The 26,369-nt window shown below is 42.7% G+C and overlaps 1 protein-coding gene and 1 long non-coding RNA gene across 6 annotated transcripts; one reads left to right on the forward strand and one right to left on the reverse strand.

The window, feature by feature from the left end:
- Window positions 1-1,955: 1,955 nt before the first annotated feature.
- Window positions 1,956-15,777, reverse strand: NSMCE4A (NSE4A component of SMC5/6 complex). Of its 4 annotated transcripts, none has more exons than XM_086377936.1 (11): window positions 15,394-15,777; window positions 14,558-14,635; window positions 11,940-12,070; window positions 9,668-9,819; window positions 7,550-7,649; window positions 6,707-6,797; window positions 5,731-5,825; window positions 4,110-4,158; window positions 3,149-3,234; window positions 2,972-3,058; window positions 1,956-2,070 (listed from the first exon to the last, which is right to left on the reverse strand). In XM_086377936.1, exons 1-10 carry the CDS (start codon window positions 15,683-15,685, stop codon window positions 2,984-2,986), a joined length of 1,149 nt encoding a protein of 382 aa, XP_086234062.1. In that variant the 5' UTR covers window positions 15,686-15,777; the 3' UTR covers window positions 1,956-2,070; window positions 2,972-2,983. The 4 variants fall into 4 exon arrangements, with proteins under 4 accessions (XP_086234062.1, XP_086234061.1, XP_086234065.1 ...); XM_086377935.1 differs by having other exon boundaries at window positions 1,956-2,105; XM_086377939.1 differs by having other exon boundaries at window positions 14,878-15,777.
- LOC147344454 (uncharacterized) lies at window positions 14,862-25,183 on the forward strand. Of its 2 annotated transcripts, none has more exons than XR_015155424.1 (2): window positions 14,862-14,992; window positions 23,642-25,183. It is a non-coding gene; the product is annotated as an uncharacterized LOC147344454 (long non-coding RNA). The 2 variants fall into 2 exon arrangements; XR_015155425.1 differs by lacking the exon at window positions 23,642-25,183 and adding an exon at window positions 20,216-20,415 and having other exon boundaries at window positions 14,864-14,992.
- Window positions 25,184-26,369: the final 1,186 nt, after the last annotated feature.

Raw genomic sequence — 26,369 nt, forward strand, 5'->3', positions numbered from 1 at the left:
GCTTCCTGACCTGTATATAGATTTCTCAAGAGGTAGGTCAGGTGGTCTGGTATTCCCATCTCTCAGAATTTTCCAGTTTATTGTGATTCACACAGTCAAAGGCTTTGGCAATCAACAAAGCAGAAATAGATGTTTTTCTGGGAACTCTCTTGCTTTTTTGATGATCCAGCAGATGTTGGCAATTTGATCTCTGCCTTTTCTAAAACCAGCTTGAACATCAGGAAGTTCATGGTTCACGTATTGCTGAAGCCTGGCTTGGAGAATTTTGAGCATTTCTTTGCTAGAGTGTGAGATGAGTGCAATTGTGCTGTAGTTTGAGCATTCTTTGGCATTGTCTTTCTTTGGAATTGGAATGAAAAGTGACCTTTTCCAGGCTTGTGGCCACTGCTGAGTTTTCCAAATTTGCTGGCATATTGAGTGCAGCACTTTCACAGCATCATCTTTCAGGATTTGAAATAGCTCAACTGGAATTCCATCACCTCCACTAGCTTTGTTTGTAGTGATGCTTCCTAAGGCCCACTTGACTCTACATTCCAGGATGTCTGGCTCTAGGTGAGTGATCACACTATCATGATTATCTGGGTCATCTTTTTTGTACAGTTCTGTGTATTCTTGCCACCTCTTCTTAATATCTTCTGCTTCTGTTAGGTCCATACCATTTCTGTCCTTTAATGAGCCCATCTTTGCATGAAATGTTCCCTTGATATCTAATTTTCTTGAAGAGATCTCTAGTTTTTCCCATTCTATTTTTTCCTCCATTTCTTAGCATTGATTGCTGAGGAAGGCTTTCTATCTCTCCTTGCTATTCTTTGGAACTCTGCATTCAGATGCATATATCTTTCCTTTTCTCCTTTGCTTTGGGAGCTGTTTTACACATATGTTTAAAACAGGCCCACGTGCTGTCCAGCAAGCCACTGGTTATGTGCATCTGTGGCTTTTCAGAGAAGTTTAGTTCAAGAAACTTGGGGGAATGTTCAGGATACAGATGAACTACAAATCATGAGATTCCTAAACTGGTGGAAGGGGAACCAGGGAGAGGACCAAGTAAAAGGATGTACAGTTTTCAGAAAGTAAAGTTTTCAAGTGTCAAATGCCTAGTATTTATCCACTGGATTTAACAATTTTGGAAGCGTCACCAGCAGTGAGCCTTTAGGATGGTGGGAAAGGAGGTGCCCCACAGCATGGTGGGAGCGCTCATGAGGAGACAGCAAGTGATTGTTACTTTAAAAGGAGGTAACTTGAGAAGGGTCACAGTAATTTTTAGAAGACGAGAGATAAACAGGGTTGAAGGGCAAGTGCTGGGTCTGGAGAAGGGATGACTCACAGCAGAGACCGGGGATGGGGACACAGGAGACCAAAGCCTCTGCAGATGAGACAACTCTACCTCTGACATAAGAGGGAAGGAGTGAGAAAGGACGGGTGGAGAAGGGCGGGAAGAGGAACCAACTAGGACTCAGAAAGAACATCAAGGACGGACCTGACGGCCCAGCACCCCTGGGAGCAGCATCACTTGACCCGAAGCTGCACAGCTTTTCTCTGTGGTAGTCAGCAGCCCTCAGGTGCAGAGAGGACTACTGTTAAGATGAATCCAGGGTTGGCGTTGCCCCAAAAAGTGGTCTGGCTTGGCTTGAAAGAGGATTGAACAGTTCCTTGTGTGTAAATCACAGGCTGAAGCACATAAAATTGCTGATATTTGACTGTATCTTACCTATGAAAACAATTTCATATGGTACAACCTAATAAGTGTTGACCTGACTGGCTAACTTTACAGCTAAAAAAGATGCACAGAGAACCATAATGATCTTTAAGCCATTAACAACCTAACTAAAACTTTCAATGGGATAGGGCTAGATAAAGCAGAAACTCTCCCAAGAACAGAAAATACAGAATAACTGCAATTATTTGTGCATATGGCAATGAATTTCCTTTAATCCAAGACAAATATGACAAATTCCTTAACTATCAAAAGCTACATTTTATTAAAAACAATCTGTCTTTAAAAATGTTTGATCATACAATATATACAATACATGCTGCTTTCCTTTTTGGATTTCAGCACCCACTTGAGTCCTAAAAAACAAAGGAGGGAAGCATCCACTTGAGTCCTAAAAAACAAAGGAGGGAAATAGCTGGTTAACAGTTAATAAATGGTAAATCAAAAGTTCATTTAAGATGCATAAAGGAAATCTACCAACCAGCTCCTCCTCAGGGAGGAGGGCCCAAGTAAACCCACAGTATAGATCTAATGTCAGTTCTCCTCTTTCCTTCAATTACCTTGGAACAAAAGCTCAAATAATTGAACCATATATTAAGAGTTTACACTAAGTACTGAAAAGCTAATTTTAACTTTAACTCAGAACCCCACTTTACAAATTTATAGAGAAGGAAAACCAAGCAGAGTAAGACTGACTTGCCTGACATTTTAAAGGGGCAGAGCCAACAGGATCCCATCTCCTGATCCCTACCCACAGCTGTGTGCAGTACAGAATACCAGGTCATTTCTAAGATTCCCTTTCCCATCTCCTTTATAAAAATGGAGAATTATTTCATAAGCAAAACACAGGTTTCAGAAATGCCTATTACCAACATCATTCCAAGATAGTTCTACTTTAATTTTCCTTTTCTACTTTGTCTGCATAAAGTAAGCAAAGCTAATGGGACAGTGAACAAAACTGATGGGAGGATTCAATATTCCATTATCTCATTTATCCATTTATTGTGGGGGTGGGGAGAATGCCAAACCAAGAACAATCTCTGCTCTCTTTCAACTGCACATCTTAAGATGACCAAAGTAATCAATCCAAAGGTGGGAACTTGCAACCAATGGGTCGTGTTCTGCCCTTCTCACCAGTTACACACAATTTTAAGAATGGGGCACTAGAGGGAAGCAAAATCCAAATTTCACCAGAAGATGAAAAAGTGAGACAGAAACTATGATAAATACATGCAGCTGTCCCATGGGAAATGTTACCTTCAGCTGGTGTCAAGCACTTAGCCTCTGCTGGCTCTGACTTGAAGTAATCACAGGCTCTGAGATCTCAAAGGTCCTCACAATCTCCTGGTAGAGAACAGACAGCATGTGGGCACTGAGTTTACAGCAAAGGAATTCTTGGAAAAAAATTGCCTGGGGTAACATGCAGGGCTTTACCTCCCAGTCTCGATAACTCAAAGCTATAATTGCTTGATTCCTAATTTGAGTGTTTCCTCCACTTTCTTCATTAATATTAACAGGCTCTGTTTGAGAGGCAAAGTTTTCAAATCAGAAGAGGTAATCTGAACAGAAACCAATGAATAATAGGAAAGACACCTGTACCAAGCAGATGCTTAGAATATTATATCCTTATTAGGAATTCATGCATTAGTGTTGTATTATTACAATAGAAAGTAACCCCGCTTGCTTCCATTAAAAAAAAAAATACATATGGTAAAATAACACATTCCAATCATTTGAAAAACTCGGCATATCTATGAACGAAACAGAGAGCTAAGGTCTAGTGTGTCCAGTATGAAAGTAAGAACTTTTTAAAGGAACTGGTAAATGCAATGAAAACACTTCATTCTGTACAGTAGGCCTTAGAAGGCAAAGAATAATGGAGAATGTGAATCATTCAACAAAATTAAGATTCTCTCTGTATTAACCATGCTCTTTAATATTTACTGACATTTGTAAATTGTATAGCAATGTTCTTTTTTGACATCAATTTTCTAACTGTGAGAGATATTTAAATGAAACTTGTATATAAGAGGCAAAAACATAAGAAAGAAAAAAAAAAAGATTCTGGAGAGGAAGAGCTGACATTAGGGATAAAATAGAAGGAAACTACAAAAATAACTGTAATTACAGACTTTCTAAATTAAAATTGAAGGGAAACTACATCATTTCTTGTTATTCTTCACAGCAGTAAATATTGAATCAATGACAGAACTGAATCCATCAGTTTTAAACTATGATCAAGTTTTCAGTATTTTCAGTTAGTTGAGGAAGACATTGTAAAAGTTTGTCGCCTAAAATAAAAACTCAATTTACATTTAATAAAATACATTTCACACCCTCCAGTAACAAATACATTTTCTTTAAAACTAACTTTTCTGGACATAGAATCATTTACCTATTACTGGCAGTCGGTCTCGGTCAAGTCTTATTCTTGCAAAACCATCCTATAACACAAAGACTGAAATTTAGATTCAAAACCTTCAGGCATTGGATGAAAAAATTACTCAGTGAGAAAATTCTAAACCTTAGACAATCAAAATATACCATAACAATAGTGTGGAGTGTATACAGACAAGCCTTCTCTAACATCTCCCTCTACATGGGGTATCTTTCAGGTTCTAATCAGCTTGCTTACCCAGGCACAACCTCATCCCCAAGATCTCTTAAATAAAACTACAACCATCTTGGCTCTTTGACTGATTCATACTTTTTGAGTACTCCACATTTTATTATTATGATTATTTTTTGGCTGAGCCATGCAGCTGGTGGGATTTTAGGTCCCCCACCAGGGACTGAACCCAGGCCCTCAGCAGTGAGAGCGAGGAGTCCTAACCTTTGGACTGTCAGGGAGTTCCTGAATACAACACATTTTATGATGCGTAATACTATCACTGACCGTTGACCGAATATGCTTTAGTTATCATTTCTGAAAAAACACTTTTGTCCAAAAAAAAACCACTTTTGTCAACACAAGATTCTATTTTGTTAAAATTGAATTAATCTTAGAAGTCCAGGATTGCAACCGGACATAAGACTGAAGACAGCCTAGAGAAAATTCTCAAGGTACACTTCTGAGAATTTTTCTTTTTTTTTCCTCCTGAACCATCTGTTTTGAAATTACTTCAGACTTAAGAGTTACAAGACTACTGCAAAGACCTCCCATACATTCTTTCCCCAGGGTCACCAACTGTTCGTGTTTTGCCATATTTATATTACTGCTTTCTCTCTGAAAGTGAAAGTGTAGTCACTCGGTCGAGTCCGACTCTTTGCAACCCCATGGACTGGCTTCTCTGCCCATAGAATTCTCCAGGCAAGAATACTGGTGTGCTTTGCCATTTCCTTCTCCAGGGGATCTTCCAAACCAGGGATCAAATCTGCATCTCTTGCATCTCCTGAACTGGCTGGCAAATTCTTTACCACTGTGCCACCTGGGAAGCCCTTTTCCCTACAACTTCGGCATATATTTCTTGAAAACAAGGGTATTTTCTTACATAACAACTAACAAATTTGGGAAATTTAACATGTATATCACATAGTGACCTAATCTGTAAGCTCCAAAAATGTCTAAAATGTAAAAGCAAGCACTTAATTTTTTAGCTAGTTTCTTTGGCCTGTGACTCGTCAGTGTTCTGCTGCTGCTGCTAAGTCGCTTCAGTCGTGTCTGACTCTGTGCGACCCCATAGACGGCAGCCCACCAGGCTCCCCCGTCCCTGGGATTCTCCAGGCAAGAACACTGGAGTGGGTTGCCATTTCCTTCTCCAATGCATTTAAGTGAAAAGTCAAAGTGAAGTCGCTCAGTCGTGTCCGACCTTCAGCGAACCCACAGACTACAACCCACCAGGCTCCTCCGTCCATGGGATTTTCCAGGCAAGAGTACTGGAGTGGGGTGCCATTGCTACAATGGGTCTAAAACACATACTGGTCAGTACAAATTCCTTAGCCACCTCTCATCTATACCTGTTATTATTTACTCTTTTAAAAGCAAAGAAAAACAGAGAAATAATCTTAAATCTTACCCTTATAATAAAAGAAACATGAAAGATGTTTTCCACTGTCCGGGGGAAAGAATGTGGATCAACCACAAAGTCAAAGAAGGACATCGGAGTATCAGCTAAAGACAAAAGAGGAAAAAATTCTTCAACAGAGGAAAAATTACTTTTGCTCATCAATTAAGACTAATATTCTCTAGTGTTAACCAAAGAAAGGAAGTGGGCATTCATCCTGTTTTGGGATGGAAATCAATACAACCCCACTGGAGGACAATCTGGTATATCTATCAAAAATCTGCATGCCCACTTCCCCGGCGATCCTCCTTTAAAAAGCCATCCTACAGAAATATTAGCACACGTGCACAAAGTGGTGTGCCCAGATTTTTCACTCCAGTAGTTTATACAAGAGAAAAATGCTATAAAGAACTTGTCCACTAACAGAGGATTTGTTAAATGTATGATACAGTCACCCAATGGGAATCATTGAAAAGAGTAAGCAGGATCTGCATGTACCAATACGGGAAAATGTCCAAATGGACAAGTCATCTTGCAGAAAAATGTGTATATTATTTTGCTTTGAAAAAAGCAAAACACCACCATCACCAACAACAAAAAATCCCAACTACTTAGTTGTATATTTATTATGACTGACATAGACATGAGAAAGTCTGAAAATACACACATCACATTTTGTAAGTGGCGACCTCGAGGGAGTGAGGTCAGGTAGAACAGGAACTTGGCTTTTTACTTTTCTCACGTCTTTGGCATGTATTATTTTGTAACAGAAAAAATATCCCGTCTGAAAAATAAAAATGAGAATTTCCTTCACCAATGTTCTCATGGGATTTCTAGAGAAGTCTCATAAAAGACATGTCAAGAAAAATCAAAATGATTCAAGCATTACATATATGCCTTTTAAATAAAAATAGCTTCTCATTCCAAGTGACACAGGCCTAACTGACAAATACAGGTCGCTCCATTTTGAGCTTGGTATCGTACTTACGATCTTCTTGAAAGTATGTTTGCAACAATCCCAAGATTCTTTCCACTTCTTTTTCTGTTGCTTCTTGATGAGACTCTTCCATTCTTTTTAACTGAAAATACAAAGCTGTTATCAGGCAGACTGACCTGCTGGCCTGCCTGTTATGTTAACCTTTTCTGCTCTCTTCCCCAGCCAAACTCCTCTAAATATCTTTTACTTAGGATTTCTAACAGTTTTTATTCCTGTCTTAAAATTGACAGTTAAAAAAGATTTTCCTAGCTTTAGTAACATTTTCATATGAATTATCTGAGAGGAGTAACATAACCAAATCCATCATTTTCAGGTTGAATGTAAAATAGCAAATTATAAAAGGGGCAGTGGTTCTCACCTGGGAGTGATTTTTCTGCAGCGCCACCCCACCGCCCACCCCCACGATGAGACATTTTCTAACACTTGGTTGTCATACTTGGGATGGGAGGGGGGAACATGAGAGGAGGCTGTTAGCATCTACTGGGAAGAGGCCAAGGATGCTGCTAAACATCCTACAATGCACAGGAGAGCCTCTCACAGCAAAGAATTATCCAGCCCCAAATGCCGACAGTGCCGAAGTTAAGAAACCTGTTTTGGGAGAACTAATCCATACTACAGAAATGGGTTAAGAACTAAGACAAGTGGCCCATCCAATAAAATGTTTAAAGACTAAACACCTCAAAAATGATTCAAACATTAAATGGTTACTTTTTAAGTGACAGAGCCTGACTCCAGACCCAAACCCTGAGAAAAGACAGCCAAATTACAGGTATATGATACTAATGGCTATTTTAAATTAAGCGTTTTAAAAAAGCAACATTTGAACAAACAAACCTGGGCAGGCATTGCCTGCTGCTCTTCTATCATACGAACTTTTCTTGGACGTTCAATTCGTGGCTTTGGCACAGGGCACTCTCCTTGTATTGAACCCAACCTAATGAAAAATATGCTTTCATGTCTTTGTTTTTAAAACAAACTAATTTCACTAACTGAAAGCAGTTCCCACAGCATCCTCAAATTCAGCCCAGGCATCAGTGGTGTATGAGTGACATGGGACCAAGACTCTGTCGGGTTTGTGACAGCCTTTCTGCTCCTTCTGTGTTTCTCAAAGAATTCAACCAGGTTCCTCCCCAATACTTTTGTATTTTACTCTCAATAGTAAGTCAATCAGTATGCCCTCTGTGGTCCTCCCAGCTAGCCTGTTGTCTGTTTTGCAGAGCCAGCTTCAGAGATCAGGGGAAGGACGAACGTGTGTGGGGGACGGGGATGAATAGCCCCACTGGGCTTTTGGGGGTGCCAGAGCAGAGCCCCACTGCCTGGGACTCCAGAACACACCTGTCTTACGAGATAACAGGTAAGGCAGAGGCCACGCGATTCCTTTCCCTTTTGGACTCCCTCCACCTCCCAAAACCCTACAGCAACAGACATAGCAGGCAGAAAACAACCAGGGCCCAGAGAACGCAGTCCCCTGTGGTCCCTGCACTGGAGGGAATCAAAGCATACAGTAGAGATCATGTGGGCGCTAAGCTGCTTCAGGCATGTCTACTCTTTGTAGCCCATGGGATTCCCCAGGCAAGAATACTGGAGTGGGTTGTGGTGCCCTCCTCCAGGGGATCTTCCAGACCCAGGGATGGAACCCGAGTCTCTTATATCTCCTGCATCAGCAGGTGGCTTCTTTACCACTAGGGTCAACCGAGAAGCCCAAGCAAACCTTACCAGATGGAAAGAAAACATGGGGGAAAGGTCACTGCAGGCCAAGGCAACAGCAAGTACAAGGCTGCAAAGCTGTAAGTAAATCATTAGCCGCAAATTGGGCTAGATGATGACAAAGGGTTTAAGTTATATAACCCAAGGCTATCTTTCTATTTTTTTTGGACATGCCTCGAGGCTTGGGGGAATCTTACTTCCCCGACCAGGGATTGAACCCACACCCTTGCCAGTGAGAGCTTGGAGTCCTAACCACTGGACCACCAGGGAATTCCCAAAAGGCTATCTTTAGATCCTGCATTTATGGTGGAGCCTAATTCAACAGCAAAAAAAAAAAAAGAAAGATTTAGACTTTTCCTATAATAAAGAAATTTGATCTTTTTGCTGTAATATACAGTGATTCTGGGCACTTGAATTAAGGGAAGTCTTGTTAAAAACAGATGCCTTGGAAAATAAGAAGAAAACCCAGATGCCTGGCCCTGCACCATAGACTTATTAAATCTACATCTCCAAAGCCTTCTGAAGCACTACCAATCTCAGGAGGTTTAGAAGGGCACTCAGGATAGACACATGCCCTAAGCTAACCACTTAAGGAAGAAACCACTTGAGTGGTTGCCCTGGAGAAATTATCTACTGGTTATTTTAAAGGCTGTCTTACAAAAGAACCAGTAAGGGTTGTTCTTAGCGTCTTCATATGACTGAACTAGGAAATTAAGACAGAAGCCAATTCCATTTGAGTATAAAGAAAAGCTTTTCAAAATCAAAGCTGCATCCAAAAAAAGAGGAACTGGGCAGTTTATGTGACAGTGACTCAACTAGTCTTCAAATACAGGACAGCGATCATCTGACAGGGATTATATATAATAAATGGCACTTTACGTATATTGGTAGACTCTTAAGATACCTTTCATAGGAGGTATCATCCTCCTACGTAATAAGGACTTTTAAAGATGATAAAGCCAGACATTATGTCACAGACCTAAAGTCTCCCATGCTAGAAGGCAAAGGTGCCAGCAGAGTGCCCTGATAAGGAGGTGCCAGCCCACGGCCTTTCCTGCTCCAGTTAAGCTGGATGAGGATCCATCCACAAGATATTATGGGCTTTTAAATCAAACTTTAGAAAGTCTCCGAGCGATGGCATCATGACTATCTCCTCTACAATACCAAATAATTGTTGTCCCTACAATAAAATACAATTTAAGGTTTACAAATGGCTGGTCTGTCAGATTTTCAAAATAATCTTACAGAAAGTGGAATGTATGGGTTTTATTAAAGGTGTTTTCTGCTGTTTTGCCTGATATTTTCCAGGAGTCATAGACTATGAATTCCAAATCAGAACTGTCTTCATCACGGATGAGTTCTTCAGCTTCTAGCGGATTTACACCCATATGAGTCAGCTACAAAAACGAAGGGAAACAGAAACCCCAGTTAAGCCACGAGCAATCATTCAGGGCACTCAATTATCTCTATCACTACACAAAAGGCCAGAGGCAAAGTCTGTTTTCAGTGTCCTAACATATTGGCTCAATTTCTTATTACAAATTTCCTGTTTTCAAAGGCACCTTTCTTTTTGGCAGAAACTATTCTTCAAGGTACTCAGGACTTTTTGGTGAGAAAGTGAGATGATCCAGACCAACGGGTCCCAACTGGAGCAATTTAACCCCCACAGGCATTCTGTCTAGAGACACTTTTGATCGTCACAACTGGGTGGATGGCAGGGAGGGCTGTGTTACTAAATGCCATAGAGGGCATTTAGTGGGTAGAAGCCAGGATAGTGCTCAGCATCCTACAGCAGGTGCCAACGAAACAAAGACTCAACCAGCCCAAAATGCACTTAGTGCCCAGGCTGAGAAACCCTGCTCTAGCCCCTGCAGGCCGAGGGGCGGGCAAACCAGAACTTAGCTCGCTGGGCCTGATCTCACACAACGCATTTTTATAACTATCAGCAATACTGAATTAGCATAAAAATAGAAAGTCACATCCCTAAGCAAACACTCTGAGATAGAACATGGAAGTTTAGCTGGCTTTCAATTTTCGTTTCCAGCCAACCTCCTGGAGACCGCTGATTAGCTTGCAGATTAGGTTTTCCAGGGAGCAGCACCTAGCATAAGGGAGATTCACTCATCTTAAAGGTTACTTCCTGGGAAGAGTTGGCGGAAGTCTAATAATTCTCTTATCTCAAGCTATCTTGCAGAAAGTGTATTAAATTTGCTTTTATGAAAGTACATTTTTATTACATTATAAAATTATGAAATGCCTAGAAGTTATCAAATTAAAACAGCAATACCATATATAAACAGTAATCAAAAAGCCCTCAGAGAGCTTAACCCTTTAAAGGCAGTTAAACTTTGAAGAAAAGAGAGGCTGCCAGAACCCAGTCAGAGACACAGTCAGCACTGTTCCATTCTCGTGCCAACCATTCTACCACTGCACACTGGGAGGAAGACATTTCAGTTTTTATCTGGTCAAATCTACCAATTTTTTCTTTATAGTCCTTATATTTGGTGTAATACTTGAAAAAATCCTCCCGCCAGAGTCTAGACAGCTATTAAATTGGGGGTCTGCATGGACCGCTTTAAGACTTACGGAATTTAAAGTACAAAGCTCACCCTGATAAATAAAAGTAATTTTTAAAAAGATTACCCAATATATAGTCAACTTTATTGAGCCTTTTCCAAAATGCACTTCACTTCAAGTTTTAAAAAAAGAAAAATTTAAGGTTTAAAATTTAAGTTAAATTTTTTTTTTGTTAAATTTTTTTAAAAACATCAAAAACCTCATCTGCCTCATGCCTTTACAAAATAATTTATCTTTTCGGATCTCATGGTACTAAATCATTTTAATAACCTTTTAACAAACAGAAAGTCAATGTCCTAACAGAAATGCTAGGACAGAGGTTGGCTCAAAGTAAAACCAAGATGAAGAAAAAAAAAAGTAAAATACAAAGTTCATCTCATTGTGCTTTTTGGGGGCAAAAAATTCATCAAGCAAAAGTTTCAAAATTTCGGGTAACCACCATCCAATCATTAAGAGGCAAAGACAGTTGAATAAAACAACAACAAAAAACAAAAGCAGAACCCCAACCATACGCGTATGGTTCTGGAATATTCTCAAAGACAAATCAAAACATGCCCCTCCACCAGACATAACTCATGTCCAGCTGTACTTTACCTGTATGTGGGCTTCTGCCCAGCCTAGGACAAAGGTCCCAGGTCACTGAGAATGAACTCATGAACTGACGAGTGAGGGAAAAAATGGCCATTTGAAATAAACCTAGCACCCTGAGTCTTAGAAGGCTAGGAGATTTTCAAACTGCTCTAAACTTCCAATCTAGATTCCACCACGTAGTTCGATTGTCATGTGTTTAATCTGGTTAAGATCTCTCTGGAGGAATCTCAGGCCCAAACAAAAGGGTAAATAAGTGAAGACCATGTGATATGGATATAAGCAAAGTGGATAATTGTACACTATGTGAGATGAAACATTGTTTATTACGATTCTGTAGCTTTGAACTTACTAGAGTTTCCACGTATCGTAACATATCAAACGAGTTCAGGTCAGAACGCAGCTGCTTTGCCTTCTCTTTGCCCAAATCTGAAGCCAGAACAAGAAAGTGGGCATCCAGAACTGCTTCTCTTGCTCGGGACACTGTTCGAAAAAGAAGGAACATGCTTATCCACAGGCATTGTCCCAAAACTTCCAACTGCACTTACTCCCCATTTCCCATTGGACCAAAAGAAAAAAAAAATCTCAAACACACTCATCTCTGTGTAAAAACAGGTTCCCCTGCTCAGCTCGCCTAAAAAGCCAGCTCTCTACTACACTGTTCCTGCTTCTGGGAACTGAATAAAAATTTCTTCATTAACCGCAGTTTAACAAAACCTCCATCATCTCTAACACTGGCTGTTCCCTCGGACTCCAGTAACCCATCCAGGCACTATTAACACCTGTGTTGACGATGGAAGCCAAGCTGAATGCCCACGGTGTGTAAGGCGCTGTGCTTGGGCATGGCCAAGACCGGTAACAGGTAAGTTGTCAAGGAGCTTCAGGTGAAGTTCCGTGCTGGGCAGGTAGTGGGAGATGCAAACTCTGCCTGGCAGCACAGGTCCCACCAAATGAACAGCCTACAGGCAGCAGGGCCATGACCTCCAAGGAGGGATGATCCAAAAAGGTTCATCTTTTAACATTTAAGATAAGCTACAGACAAGAAAGGATTTAAATAAAAAGAAACAAGGAAACGGGGCCAGGAAACAGGATGAGGTCTAGGGAGATGGGGGGGAGGGTTCATTAGAGAAAGACACAGTAGGACTGAGGGAATCAGTTAGACCAGACCCCAGAAGGAAACAGGCAGTGTGGAACAGTGCTCCGGGAACACCAGCAAAGGTGAACTGAAAAAGCAGCCAAGAGACAAACCCGGCAGGCAGAGTTCAAACACACAAATGCCTCTCCCTGCCTTGCTCCTCAAGGCCACTTCATTTGAATTTCTGATTGCCCAAACACTCCTCAGGCTGATGAACGCACTGACTCCAAGTTTTGTATTCATATGCACAATTTTCTCCCCGGTTTTATTTCAGAATTACTGTGAACATGACAATGACTGAGAGACAAGAGGCAAAAGCAAGGGACCGGTTCCTGGGCTGTTCTAGACCTCCCCTCCCCGCTGCCAGCCCATCACTGCCACAAAAGCTGTGAGAAAAGTGCCCATCTCCCACCGATGGATTCAAGCCTCTGAAGAGTTACAGAACATCCAATCTGTATATATGGAGGATGCAGAATTCTTTGTTGGCTGACTGTCTCCTAGGGCCCGGTTGAGTAACTGTGTCTTAAAAAGGCGACCCAGCTAGCATAGTGGAATTGGCCAAGCAGGAAATGATCTGTTAATCAACAACTTTTCAGTGGTGGGTGAATAATAGGGGACAAGGGGTCAAGAGCAACCCTGAAGAGATAGCCTGGGCAGGGGGTTCCAAGCTCAGAAGAGAAGAAAAAGCTAGAGAGAGTGGAGGAGGGGTTGCACCAGGTGGAAAGAAAGAAATGTTCTGGTTCTCAGAGAACATGTGGAGTGGTGGTGTCCAGGCAGCGGCCAGCTCTGTTGACTTCTTCACCTGCATGGGTCTGCACTCTCCTCTTCTGCTCCCATAGAATTTAGAGAAAGGCCAGGAGGGAAAAGTAGTCTGAGGACTTGTCCCCAGGCTCTGTGACCCAGTGCCCACACCATCAGGGGCTGCCTGACCTGTCCTGTCTTCAAACACAGAGACCACTCTTAGCACTAACACTGCTGCTGCTTTTCATTCAAACCAAGCTTTTATTTCAGAGCCCCCTTCACCCCCTACAATGCTAGAGTTCAGTGCTGAGATTCTTCTCTTTCTCAGGCCCCTCCCCTCACTGGAGACCAACAGGGCCACCTGAAGACACGGCCATCCCCACTGGGTTATATTAGGTGGACCAAGAGCAAGGAGCTTAGGGACGGGAGGTCGGGAGGAAGGCAGGAAAAGAAACAGGATGTCAGAAACCAGCTCAGTTCTTTCTTTAATACATCCAATGCATCCTGGGTAGTCAATAGAAAGATAAGACATAAAAGTTCTCAGCAGTCAATACAGTAGAAACAAAATACACAGGAAGTTCTCAAACTTGAACAAGCAACAGAATCACCCGGGGCGCTTGTTAAAACTGGCTGCTGCTCCCCACCCCCACCCCAAATTTCATGTAAAGCTCTTACTACCTGCTTGTACTTTTGAAAGTGAAAGTGAAGTCGCTCAGTCGTGTCCGACTCTTTGCGACCCCGTGGACTGTAGCCCACCAGGCTCCTCTGTCCATGGGATTCTCCAGGCAAGAATACTGGAGTGGGTTGCCATTTCCTTTTCCAGGGGATCTTCCCTGACCCAGGGATCGAACCCAGGTCTCCCGCATTATGGGCAGACGCTTAAACCTCTGATCCACCAGGGAAGCAGGGCTTAGGGCCTGATAATGCACAACCACAGTAGTGGTGCTACAGGGAAAAAGGTTCCAAACCTAGGAAAGCACTCTTATAAATGGGGGTTGTTTGGTGTCAAGCATTCGGTTCTCAGGCAAAACTAATTAAAATTACCCTAAAATATATGATCACAGAAAGCTTCCTTTCATAAAATCATGAATTACCTCCATTAAAGAGAGTGTTGGCCTCTTCAAGGACCTCTGTTAACTTGTCGCTGGCATTCAATATATCCTCCCGGTTTTCTATTTTAAAAAAATAGAAGCTTTGGGAAAGGTGCTCATCATAGGCTAACAAGTCATTGACAGAGTAACCAGCTGCAGCTGGAGAGCCAAGTCCCAGCCCCCACCCCCAACCCCATCCCCGCTCCCCGGTGGAGTTATTTTCAAGCTGTATTTCTTTAACCAAAACGGCCTGACAACAGAAAAGATGACTACCCCTTTAGCAGAATGAACTTGGAAAGGGGACCCACTTGGTTGCCCCTAACCTTCACCCATGGGCTTCCACGCCTTCTGCAGCCTCTGAGGAGCGCTCTTAACAGAAGGGTTCTCCAACTCTGCAAGCCACATCTTGCAGAACCGGGCCACCCAGAGTCAGAATAGGTAGGTCCAGGGTGCGCTGGAGAATTTGCATTTCTGGCAGCTACCGCGGGCGGGCGACTGCCGGCGGGGAATCGCTGGATGTAAGAAAATGCGCCCCAGCTCCTAGTGCCTCCTCTCCCCCGCTTCCAGACCGCGCCCGGCCTCGGGCGGTTCCCCCGCCTGGGGGACTCGGGCGGTTCCCCGCGCTGGGGGACTCGGGCGGTCCCCCCCCCGCCCCCTCCCAGGGGGCTCGCGCGCCCCCGCCAAGGTCGTGCATTGCGATCCGCACGACAGATGCGCGAGCGCCTCGAAAACCCCGAACCCGGGCGCGGCCGGGCGGCGCGGGGCTGGTCCCGGGCTGCACGAACCAGCCGGGCCGCGCAGGGCCTGCGCGAGGTTCCCGCCTCGCGCCCCTGCCTTACGTTGGACCGAGTTGATAAGCGCGCGGTACTGATGGCGGATCTGGCGGCAGAGGCTGGGGTCGGTCTCCTCCTCCAAGCTCGCTGGGTCTATCATCTCGTCCCCGGAATCCGACGGTTCGGTATCCTCCAAGCCCGGGCGCTCTGGGGCCTCCCTGCGCTCGGGCGCGGCGCCGCGGCGGGAGCCGGGCGACAGCGGGGACCGCGAGCGGGAGCGGGAGCGGGTGCGATCCCGGTGCGGGTCGCGGCCCCGGCCCCGGCCCTCGGGCCGGCGGCCGCTGCTGTCCCCGGACATCGCGCCAAGCCTCCTTGCAACTTTGGAACGGCGGAAGTTCGCGCCAGAAACTGAAAGCCCTGGCACAACTGAGCTCCTGCTCTCCGCGGAACGCGGCTCCCTTGCCGGAGCGAGCGCACAGCGACGCCTGTGGCTGGAGGCCGGCGGCAGGGGCCGAGGCCGGGGGCGCAGTGGTTACAGCGCCGCCAGGCGGGCACCGGGCGGCTCAGGCCCCTGACCTTGCGCGCCCCTGACTTTGGATACCACTTTAGGTGCTTAGAATCTTCGTGGTCTGGTCCTCCGTGCCCACCCCATTAGACTTTCACCTTCCCCGGGGTCTCCCTGGCTCTCCCGGACCCAGCCACACCCTTAAAACAAATATTTAGCATTCTTCCAGGTGGAAATTCATTCCAAGCTCCAGACAGAAATATCTGGGACATTGCCAGGTCATGGACACGCAGACCGTGTTTGTTGATCAAGGCTCCTGCAGTTAAGCAGGATGCGCGCTGGATATGGAGACGAGATGAGATTCTGCCACTCACTATCTGTGACCTTAGTTCCTTGAGCCATTATGGCCGGGACCCAGTGGAGTTTATGAATAGCTGGTAATCCCCCCTCCACTTTTTTTTTTTTTTGAAAGTGAAAAAGTGTTAGTCACTCAGTCCTGTCCAACTGTTTGGGACCCCATGGACTCCAGTAGCCTACGAGGCTCCTCTGTCCATGGAATTCTCCAGGCAAGAATACTGGAGTGGGTTGCCATTCCCTTCTCCAGGGGATCTTCCTAACCCTCATTTCCTGCCTTGCAGGCAGATTCTTTACGGTCTGAGTTTATTTTTGACTGCACTGGGTCCTTGTTGCTGGGTGGGCAGGCTTTCTCTAGTTGCCACCAGTGGGGGGCTTATCACTAGTCGTGGTTCTTGGTCTTCTCATTGCCTTGGCTTCTCTTGTTGGGAGCATAGGTTATAGATTTCTGGGCTCAGTTGTGACACAGGGGTTTAGTTCCCCTGTGCTATGTGGGATCCTCCCAGACCAGGGATGGAACCTGTGTCCCCTGCATTAGCAGATGAATTCGTAACCACTGGACCACCAGGGAAGTCCCAATCCCACCTTTTTTGAGGACAGAACAACTGAACAAACAGAAAATTGACAAGGTTCCTTGATTTTCTTGGAGTAAACTCTGTTAACCATCGTTTTAAAATATCTACACCTCGACAGTTTATGTTCATATTTGGTCCTCAAGCTGAAAGATTCTAAAATACTTTTAAATGGGTCTAAAAACGATGAAATTATATTAATATAGTTTTAAAGATAAGTATATGAATCTCCCATGTATTTTGGATTGTATTGCAAATGTTTCTCAAGAGTTCTTTTTGGTGCTGAGAACCCATTTTTTTCAAAGGAACAATGTCAGTTGAGTTACTACCCAAGTCTACAAAAATACCATGTCGTGAATCAGATGTACTGTTTGAGATAAGCACTATTCTCTGCAGCGTATATCACACCTCATTCCTGCTTAACCTGGATTTCAGGAAAGGTATGCCCTGAAGTCAGAGAAGGCAATGGCACCCCACTCCAGTACTCTTGCCTGGAAAATCCCATGGATGGAGGAGCCTGGTAGGCTGCAGTCCATGGGGTCGCTGAGGGTTGGACACAACTGAGCGACTTCACTTTCACTTTTCACTTTCACACATTGGAGAAGGAAATGGCAACCCATTCCAGTATTCTTGCCTGGAGAATCCCAGGGACGGGGGAGCCTGGTGGGCTGCTGTCTATGGGGTCGCACAGAGTCAGACACTACTGAAGTGACTTAGCAGCAGCAGCAGCAGCAGCATGCCCTGAAATGAATCATGGTAATATCATCCCCGTTCCCTGAAGATTGGGCTAGGGATAGGACGTGATTCTGTTTTGGACAGTGATATGGGAGGCAGATTCACATTTGGATCACTCACAAAGCCTGCAGAAAAGAAAGTCTTTATCGCCATCCTTGCTCTTCTTTGTGATGCTGGCATGAGGAAATGGAGTCTGGCATGATGGCAACCATCTATCTACTACTGACGAGAGGACAAGCACGAGAAAAGACCAGAATACTGGGAACACTGGAGGGCAAGGATGGACATAGACGTGACGGAATTGCTGAGTGTCTGGGAGTCTGCCTACCTCCAGACTCCTTGTTAAGTCAAAATGTTAGACACTCAGTCGTGTCTGACTCTTTGGAACCCTGTGGACTGTAGCCCACCAGGCTCCTCTGTCCATGGAATTCTCCAGGCAAGAATACTGGAGAGGGTTGCCGTTTCCTTCTCCTAGGGATCTTCCTCACCTAGGGATTGAACCCGGATCTCCAGCATCTCAGGCAGATTCTTTACACTCTAAGCCACCAGGGAAGCCCCCTGTAAGCCACAAATATCCTGTGGTTTGCTAAGTCGCTTCAGTCGTGTCCGACTCTGTGCGACCCCATAGACGGCAGCCCACCAGGCGCCCGCATCCCTGGGATTCTCCAGGCAAGAACACTGGAGTAAGGTGCCATTGCCTTCTCCAATGCATGAAAGTGAAAATCGAAAGTGAAGTCACTCAGTAGTGTCCGACTCTTCATGACCCCATGGACTGCAGCCCACCAGGCTCCTCCGTCCATTGGATTTTTCAGGCAAGAGTACTGGAGTGGGGTGCCATCGCCTTCTCCATCCTGTGGTTTAGGCCATTGTTAATTGTTTTGTAGTTGCTACTTGCAGCTCAGTGCATTGGAACTGAAATGAATACCTAGCATTATTTCCAAGTGGAAATTCCCTCTATACTCAAGACAAAAATCCCTGTAGTATTTCATTGAGTTCAACAGCTTTTGATGTGTACTAATGGGCCACACATGCAACAAACCAAGCAGGTCATGAAGATGAGTCCAAGACATGCCTTTGCCTTCCAGGGTCTCACCAGGAGGCAGATATGAAACTGATCCTAAAATTCATGTGGAAATGCGTGGGACCCAGAATAGCCAAAATAACCTTGAAAAAGAAAGACCAAGTTGGAAGGACGCATGCTTAATTCCAAAACTTACTACAAAGCTATAGTATCTAAGACTGTGATGTTGTCATGAAGATAGACATAAAGATCAGTAGAATAGAATTTAAAGTCCAGAAATCAACCCATACAGCTACGTGTGCATGCATGTGCATGTTCAGTCATGTCCAACTCTTTGCAACCCCATGGACTGTAGCCTGCCAGGCTCCTCTGTCCTTGGGATTTCCCAGGCAAGAATATTGGAGCAGGTTGCCATTTCCTCCTCCAGGGGATTTCCTTACCCAAGGCAGTGAACCCGAGTCTCTTGCATCTCCTGCATTGGCAGGTATGTTCTTTACCACTGAGCCACCTGGGAAGCCTGTCATACATGCATGGTCAACTGATTTTCTACAAAAGTACAAGATAATTCAATGAAGTATGTAAATACTATATAAATAGCTTTAAATACAATGTAAGTGTTACCTGGGTGTTGCCAGTGCATGGCAAATTCAAATTTTACCTTTTGAAACTTTCCAGAGAAAAAATTTTTCCAAAATATTTTTTATCCTTGGTTGATTGAATCCGTGAATGCAGAAACCTCTGATCTGAGGGTTGATGGTATACTATTAATACTGCTTACCTGGAGTAGAAATAAGAAGAGAAATAGGTTATTAAATCTGTACTGCTTCAGTGATATGTTAATTGTATCATTTCAGAAGAGAAATTAAACTTTAAAATGTTAATTTTCAATCTGTACCATGGAACAATAAGTACAAATTAGCAATCAAAAAGTGCAAATCAACATTTCAAGGATATAGGGGTTTAAGGGTCTCAAGGTCTAAATATGGTTGTCTGTTAACCTCTGCACCCCACAAGCATCGCCCTGTGTTTTTTAGAAAAGAGTCCAGAGCCATGCTAGTCAACAGCACTTAGAACAACAGCTGGTCAGAGAAAGTTCTACACTTGAAGTGATTTCTAGCTGACAAAAACAACCACAAATGATATTAGCTCAAGGACCTTTTATAGCATGCTTAAGCCCTGGACTTCACACCATTATCCAAAACTTCCCCCACCCCCGATTTCTTTTCTTTCTTTTTTTAACATTAAAGAGCTTATAGGAAGTTCTCTGGTGGTCCAGTGGTCAGGACTCTGAGCTTTCACTGCCAAGGGCATAGGTTCAATCCCTGGTTGGGGAACTAAGATCCTACAAATAAATAAAAAGGATAGTTTTTTTTTTAAAGCAAATTATTGCTTATAAAAGAAAAGAGAAACTTGTAAAGAAATAAAGGCCAACAAATTAAACAATTCTTTTTCTAAATTAAAATTTGTTCTAACATTTTTTTCTAATCTCATGCCTTTGAAATCAAGTGTGTTAGTATGATGACTTCTTCTATATCCTTGTCACTCAATGCTAGACTCTTAAGACCTCATTAATGTTTTGGATCATGGTGTCTTGAATTTGAATGTGCATATGAATTACCGGGGAAGGGGCCTTGTTAAGGTACAGACTGTGATTTCCGTAGGCCTGGGAGAAGCCTCTCATTGTCCATTTCTCACCCTCAGGCAACGCCTATGATGCTGCTCATGGACCAAGCCCTGACCAGATGATTTGGTAGAGCAGAACCATTTCAATATGTAGTGCTCACCTCGGAGCACTATAGTAAGATTTTTCTTCTCATCAAGATATAATTCACGAGCCAATACAATAAAATTGAATTTAATAAAAAAAATTTAAAAAAAGGTATCATTCACATATCATAAAATCCATTCTTTTACAGTGTATCATTCAGTGTTTTTTTTTATTATATTTACAGAGTTTTGCAAATATCACCACAATTATTTTAGAACATTTTCATCACCTGAGGAAAAAACCCCATGCCTATCAGTAGACTCTCCCCTACTACCCCCAAGCCTCCCCCAGCCACTGGCAACCAGGGACCCATTTTCTGTCCCTCCAGATTTGTCATTTTTCCCTGGACATTTCATATGAGGGGAATCAGACAGTCCTATGTTGTCTTTTTGTATGTGGCTGCCTTCATTTAGCATGATGCCTTCAAGATATGTCCATGTCGTAGCGTACGTCAGTACTTTTTCTGGCTGGATGATAGTCCACTGTGTGGACTGACCACATTTGGTCTATCCATTCATCAGTTAATGGACACTCGGCTACTCTTACCTTTTCACTGTCGTGAATGCTATCTTGGCATTTTTCAAGCGTGCAAAGGGGCCCCTGTTGTGTCACAGTCACTTGTTCATCCAAGAGTTGGTTACTGCTACTTTTTTTTTTTTGGCAGCATGTAAGGCATGTGGGATCTTAGTTCCCCAACCAGAGATCAAACCAGCGCCTGCATTGGAAGCCCTGAGTCTAAACCACTGGACCCCCAGGGAAATCCCAGGAATATGATCTATTGTGAACATTTCATTTATGCCCTCCTTCTCCTCTCAATATTCTTATCATATTTTTCTTTTTTTAAAATCAGCCTTAGCTATGCTATTTTGCCTCATAATAAGGATGTTAATAATGTTACAAAATTGCTGTTATTTTCATTTTTAATTATTGATTTCATGAGTAATATTTGCTAACTTTTAAATATCCCAATCTCAAAACATAATTGAGATAGTTTTCAAAAATTTTTTGGCACAGAAAACTTATTTGGTTTACATATTAATATTGGTCTTCTCAGTTGTGTAAAAGAATGCTAACATTTGCCTAAATATAATTGTTTCTTCATACACAGAAATTCTCATTGTATTTATCTCACATCAGAAACATGATATATGTCTACTCCTTTCTGGTCTATTGCCCTGTTATTTTTATACACAGCACTCTTTTAAAAATACATACGAAACCTGATACTCAGTGTATTTATTTAATTTTAATTGGAGAATAATTACTTTACAATATTGTGACAGTTTCTGCCATACATTAACATGAATCAGCCATAGGTATACATATGTCCCCTCCCTCTTAAACTGCCCTGTCATCTCCCTCCCCATCCCACCCCTCTGGGTTGTCACAGAGCACCAGCTTTGGATTCCCTACATCATACAGCAAATTCCCACTGGCTGTTTCACACATGGTAATGTACATGTTTCAATACTACTCTCTCAATGTATTTTAAGATATAGAGAGTAATGCAGTTTAGCAAAGCTCTGAACATTGAAATTAGTGGTTGAAGTTAATATTGAAAATATTGCAAAGGGGATGAAATTTTCATTGCATTCTAGCACTCTTTGGGAATGCTCACTTAGGTTGATATTCTGGATCTCCAGTTTTAACACACACACACATAGCCTCATGCACAAACACACACACACTCTCTCTCTCTCTTTAGCTGATATACTTCTCTGACCATGGAAAAACAGCACACTCTTTCCTTCTGGGCAAAGCTATCAGATATCACAGGAGAGATTTCCTCTCTTGGCCAAATGAAACAGATGAGACTGTAGGCATAATGGTTAACCAGGCTTCATTGTAAAATAGACTTGAGCTAATTTCTTACTAATTTAGGCACATTACTTAACTGTGTTGACTTACTGCCCTTACCTCTAAAATGAGGACAATAATTTGGCATCAGAGAGTTATTATAAAATATTAAAATCAGTATTATCCTATCTAAAGTTCTTAGCACAAGCTAAGAAATACATATATTTTAGCTTAAGTATTTTTGTTCTTGTTAGTTTTGTGTTACTTAAGGAGTGCCCTGGTGGGAAATATGAAGGGAAAAAAGGCAGGAAGGAAAAATAAACATGGGAGGTGATTAAGGGACTAACAGGGGTGGATAATTTACACTTAATACCGGTTGGAACCTAGCTTAGGAAAGCTGATCTAAGGCTTGTCATGCATGCGTGCATGATAGGTCTCTTCGTGTCTGACTCTCTGCGACCCCATGGACTGTATCCTGCAAGACTCCTCTGTCCATGGGATTTCCCAGGCAGGAATACTGGAGTGGGCTGCCATGCCTTCTCCAGGGGATCTTCCCAACCCAGGGATCAAACTCAAGCATTGGCAGGCGAGCTCTTTACCACTAGTGCCACCTGGGAAGCCCAATGCATATTATAAATGGCTTCAAAATAGAGCAGCTTTGTTTTTCTTTATTATTATTTATTGACCACTCTGTGTGCAAAGTGGACAGTTTGCAACTTGATTTGATGTATAGAACTTTGCATGCATAAGAATGCACATCTTTCAAATACTCATGGAAGCTTCATGAAAATGGATCAAAGGCAATAAAGAAAAATTAAAATCTACAAAGTAGAAAAACCGTAAAAAGTGAATCATGTTAGTTAACACATATTATTCTTTTCTTAATCTAAATTTTTAGACTTTCTCTATTCATTGTAAATATTGTTTGTAACTAGGTTTTAATTACCATTATTTGTTTTTAAATTTATTTTAAATTCAAATTTAGATTAAAATAAATATTTTTAAATTTATTTTTATTTTTTAAAATATTGATTTGGCTGCACCAAGTCTTAGTTTCGGCATGTGGGATCTAGTTCCCTGACCAGCAATCAAATCTGGGCCCCCTGCGTTGGGAACGTGGTGCCTAGGCCACTGGGCCACCAGAGAAGTCCCTAAAATGTATTATTTTTTATTTTGAATTTATTTATTTTTTAATGGAAGGATAATTGCTTTGCAGAATTATGTTGGTTTCTGCCAAATATCAACATGAATCAGCCATAGGTATACATATGTCCTCTCCCTGTTTATTTAATTTAAAATTTAGTTAATTTCTGCTTTTATCTTCATAGCACTCCTACTTTCTAATGTCCGAAGGTTAATTTAGCTCTTCTTTCATAATACCTTGAGTACATTTATTTATTTACTTTTAGTCTTCCTCATTTTGTGTTCCTTCTTTATTTTAAAATAAATTCATTCATAGTGTTAGTTTTCCACTATATACCTTAAACTTGAGAGCTAGTACTTTCATTTCATTTTTTAAGAAATAGGCATCAATTTTAATTTGTATTTTTCCTTTTTTTCAGCTAAGGATCCTGTGTGCTTAGTCGCTTCAGTCATGTTCAACTCTGTGACCCCATGGACTGTAGCCCTCCAGGCTCCTTAGTCCATGGGATTCTCCAGGCAAGAGTACTGGAGTGGGTGGCCATGCCCTTCTCCAGGGGATCTTCCTGACCAGGGATTGAACCCACATCTCTTACGTCTCCTGCACTGGCAGGCAGATTCTTTACCACTAATGCCACCTGGGCAACCCTCAGAGAGGAAGTTTCAGATTTCTGCTCGTACACTTATAAACTATGGGACTCTGGAAGCTACCTCACCTCCCTGACCTTTAGTTTTCCTATACCTCAGTAGGATTAATGATAAGGATCCTCAGTTTAGTTCAGTTGCTCAGTCATGTCCAACCCTTTGTGATCCCATGGACTGCAGCACGCCAGGCCTCCCTGTCCATCACCAGCTCCTGGAGTTTACCCAAACTCATGTCCATCGAGTCAGTGATGCCATCCAACCATCTCATCCTCTGTTGTCTCCTTCTCCTCCCACCTTCAATCTTTGCTAGCATCAGGGTTTTTTCCAGTGAGTCAGTTCTTTGCATCAGGTGGCCAGAGTATTGGAGTTTCAGCTTCCAATGAATATTCAAGACTGGTTTCCTTTAGGATGGACTGGTTGGATCTTCTTGCTGTTCAAGGGACTCTCAAGAGTCTTATCTAACACCAGAGTTCAAAAGCGTGAATTCTTTGATGATCCTGCTGCTGCTGCTAAGTCACTTCAGTCGTGTCCGACTCTCTGTGACCCCACAGACGGCAGCCCACCAGGCTCCCCTGTCCGGGGGTGTTATAAAATTTTTTACATTGGCTTTTGTTTGTTTGCTTTTGTCATTCTTTGAAATTAGTCTCTAGTTCCACTGAATTTGGGTTAGGAATTTGTAGAGATTTTTTTTCTTTAAAAATTCAGTTCAGGGGCTTCCCTGGTGGTTCAGTGGTTAAAAATCCACCTTGCCATGCAAGGGACACCGGTTCCATCCCCAGTCCATGAAGATCCCACATGCCGCTGAACAACTAATTCTTTGAGCCACAACTACTGAGTCCATGCACTGCAACTACTGAAGCCTGAGTGCCTCGAGTCCGTGCTCTGCAACAAGAGAACCCACGGCAACGAGAAGTCCACACACTGCAACGAAGCATAGCCCCTGCTCACCACAACCAGAGAAAGCCCACGTGCAGCAACAAAGACCTGCTGCTGCTGCCAAGTCCCTTCAGTCGTGTCTGACTCTGTGCAACCCCATAGACGGCAGCCCACCAGGCTCCCCCGTCCCTGGGATTCTCCAGGCAAGAATACTGGAGTGGGTTGCCATTTCCTTCTCCAGTGCATGAAAGTGAAAAGTGAAAGGGAAGTCGCTCAGTCGTGTCCGACTCTTAGCGACCCCATGGACTGCAGCCTACCAGGCTCCTCCATCCATGGGATTTTCCAGGCAAGAGTGCTGGAGTGGGGTGCCATTGCCTTCTCCACAACAAAGACCTACTGTAGCCAAAAAATAAAATCAATACATAAATCCTAAAAAAAAAAAACTTTAAATAATTCAATTTAATTAAATGAAAAAAGCAATTCACTGATTTCTTCCATCCACACCCTCCCCTCTGGAAACCACCTTTCTCTGTATCTATGAGCTTGATGTTACATAGGTGTATATGTATGTATATGTATTAAATTCCACATAGAAGAAAAATCATATGGTATTTGTTTCCCTCTCTCTGACTTGTTTAGCTGAATACCCTTGAACTCTATCCATGTCATCACAAATGGCATGATTTCATTCGTTGTTAATGACTGAATAATATTCCATTGTAAGTGCATACCAGAATTTTCTTTCTAATTCATTCATCTATTGATCTTAGGTTGTTTGCATATCTTGGCTACTGTAAATAACGCTGCAATGAACATAGAGGTGCATACATCTTTTCAGCTTAGTGTTTTTGTTTTATTTTCATAAATACTCAGAAGGGGAGGTGGAATTTCGGAGCCAGACCACTTGCCACCTGGCTGACACTGAGGACATTATCACTGGTGGCAGATGACACACAGATTGTCCCTGGCAGAGGGGTGGCACTGCGATTGTTAAGTGAACCATTTGTGCTTCTTCCTAGATTGATTTCCAAATCTGAAAATGACAATGTTTTATTGGATTTCTGTGAGTATTGTTTAGCAAGGAGCTAGTGATCAATATGATTACTGGTTACATTTTTTTCTTATACTTTATATTTCTCCTACAGTTTATGATTGCTTTGATTGCACTATTTGAAGAAATATTTTGTCATCTTTTCCCAATTTTTTTGTTCAATTCAGCTATTCTACTGGAATTCTCCTTTAATCTGGAGATTTCTGTCCCAGCGCCCTCTATCTGCCCACTTCAATTTGAAGGAGCTGCAGTTCCAGCCTTGTGCACAATTGTCCTTGTGGGGCTTCCCATTCCTGCTTCCTTCTGTTAAATCCATTGTTTTCTGGATTCCACATTTAAAACCTTTCTTAATTTATGTTCTGATTTTGTGGAGGCACTTTCTTAGAAGAATGGTAAAGGGGAAAATTTTATGAGTCTGAAAAATGTCTCTAATCTGTCTTTCGATTTGGTGGATGATATGAGTGACATAGAATTTTGAGTTGAAAATGGTGTTTGTTTTTTTAATCAGAAACGTAAAGGCATTGCTTTGTTGTCTGCTTGAGAGGGATTCTGATTCAATAGCTGCTCAACAAACATTC

Source organism: Bos grunniens, chromosome 26 (assembly GCF_055505025.1).
Source record: "Bos grunniens cultivar Pamir isolate PY7600 chromosome 26, Bosgru_T2T1.0, whole genome shotgun sequence".
Lineage (NCBI taxonomy): Eukaryota > Metazoa > Chordata > Mammalia > Artiodactyla > Bovidae > Bos > Bos grunniens.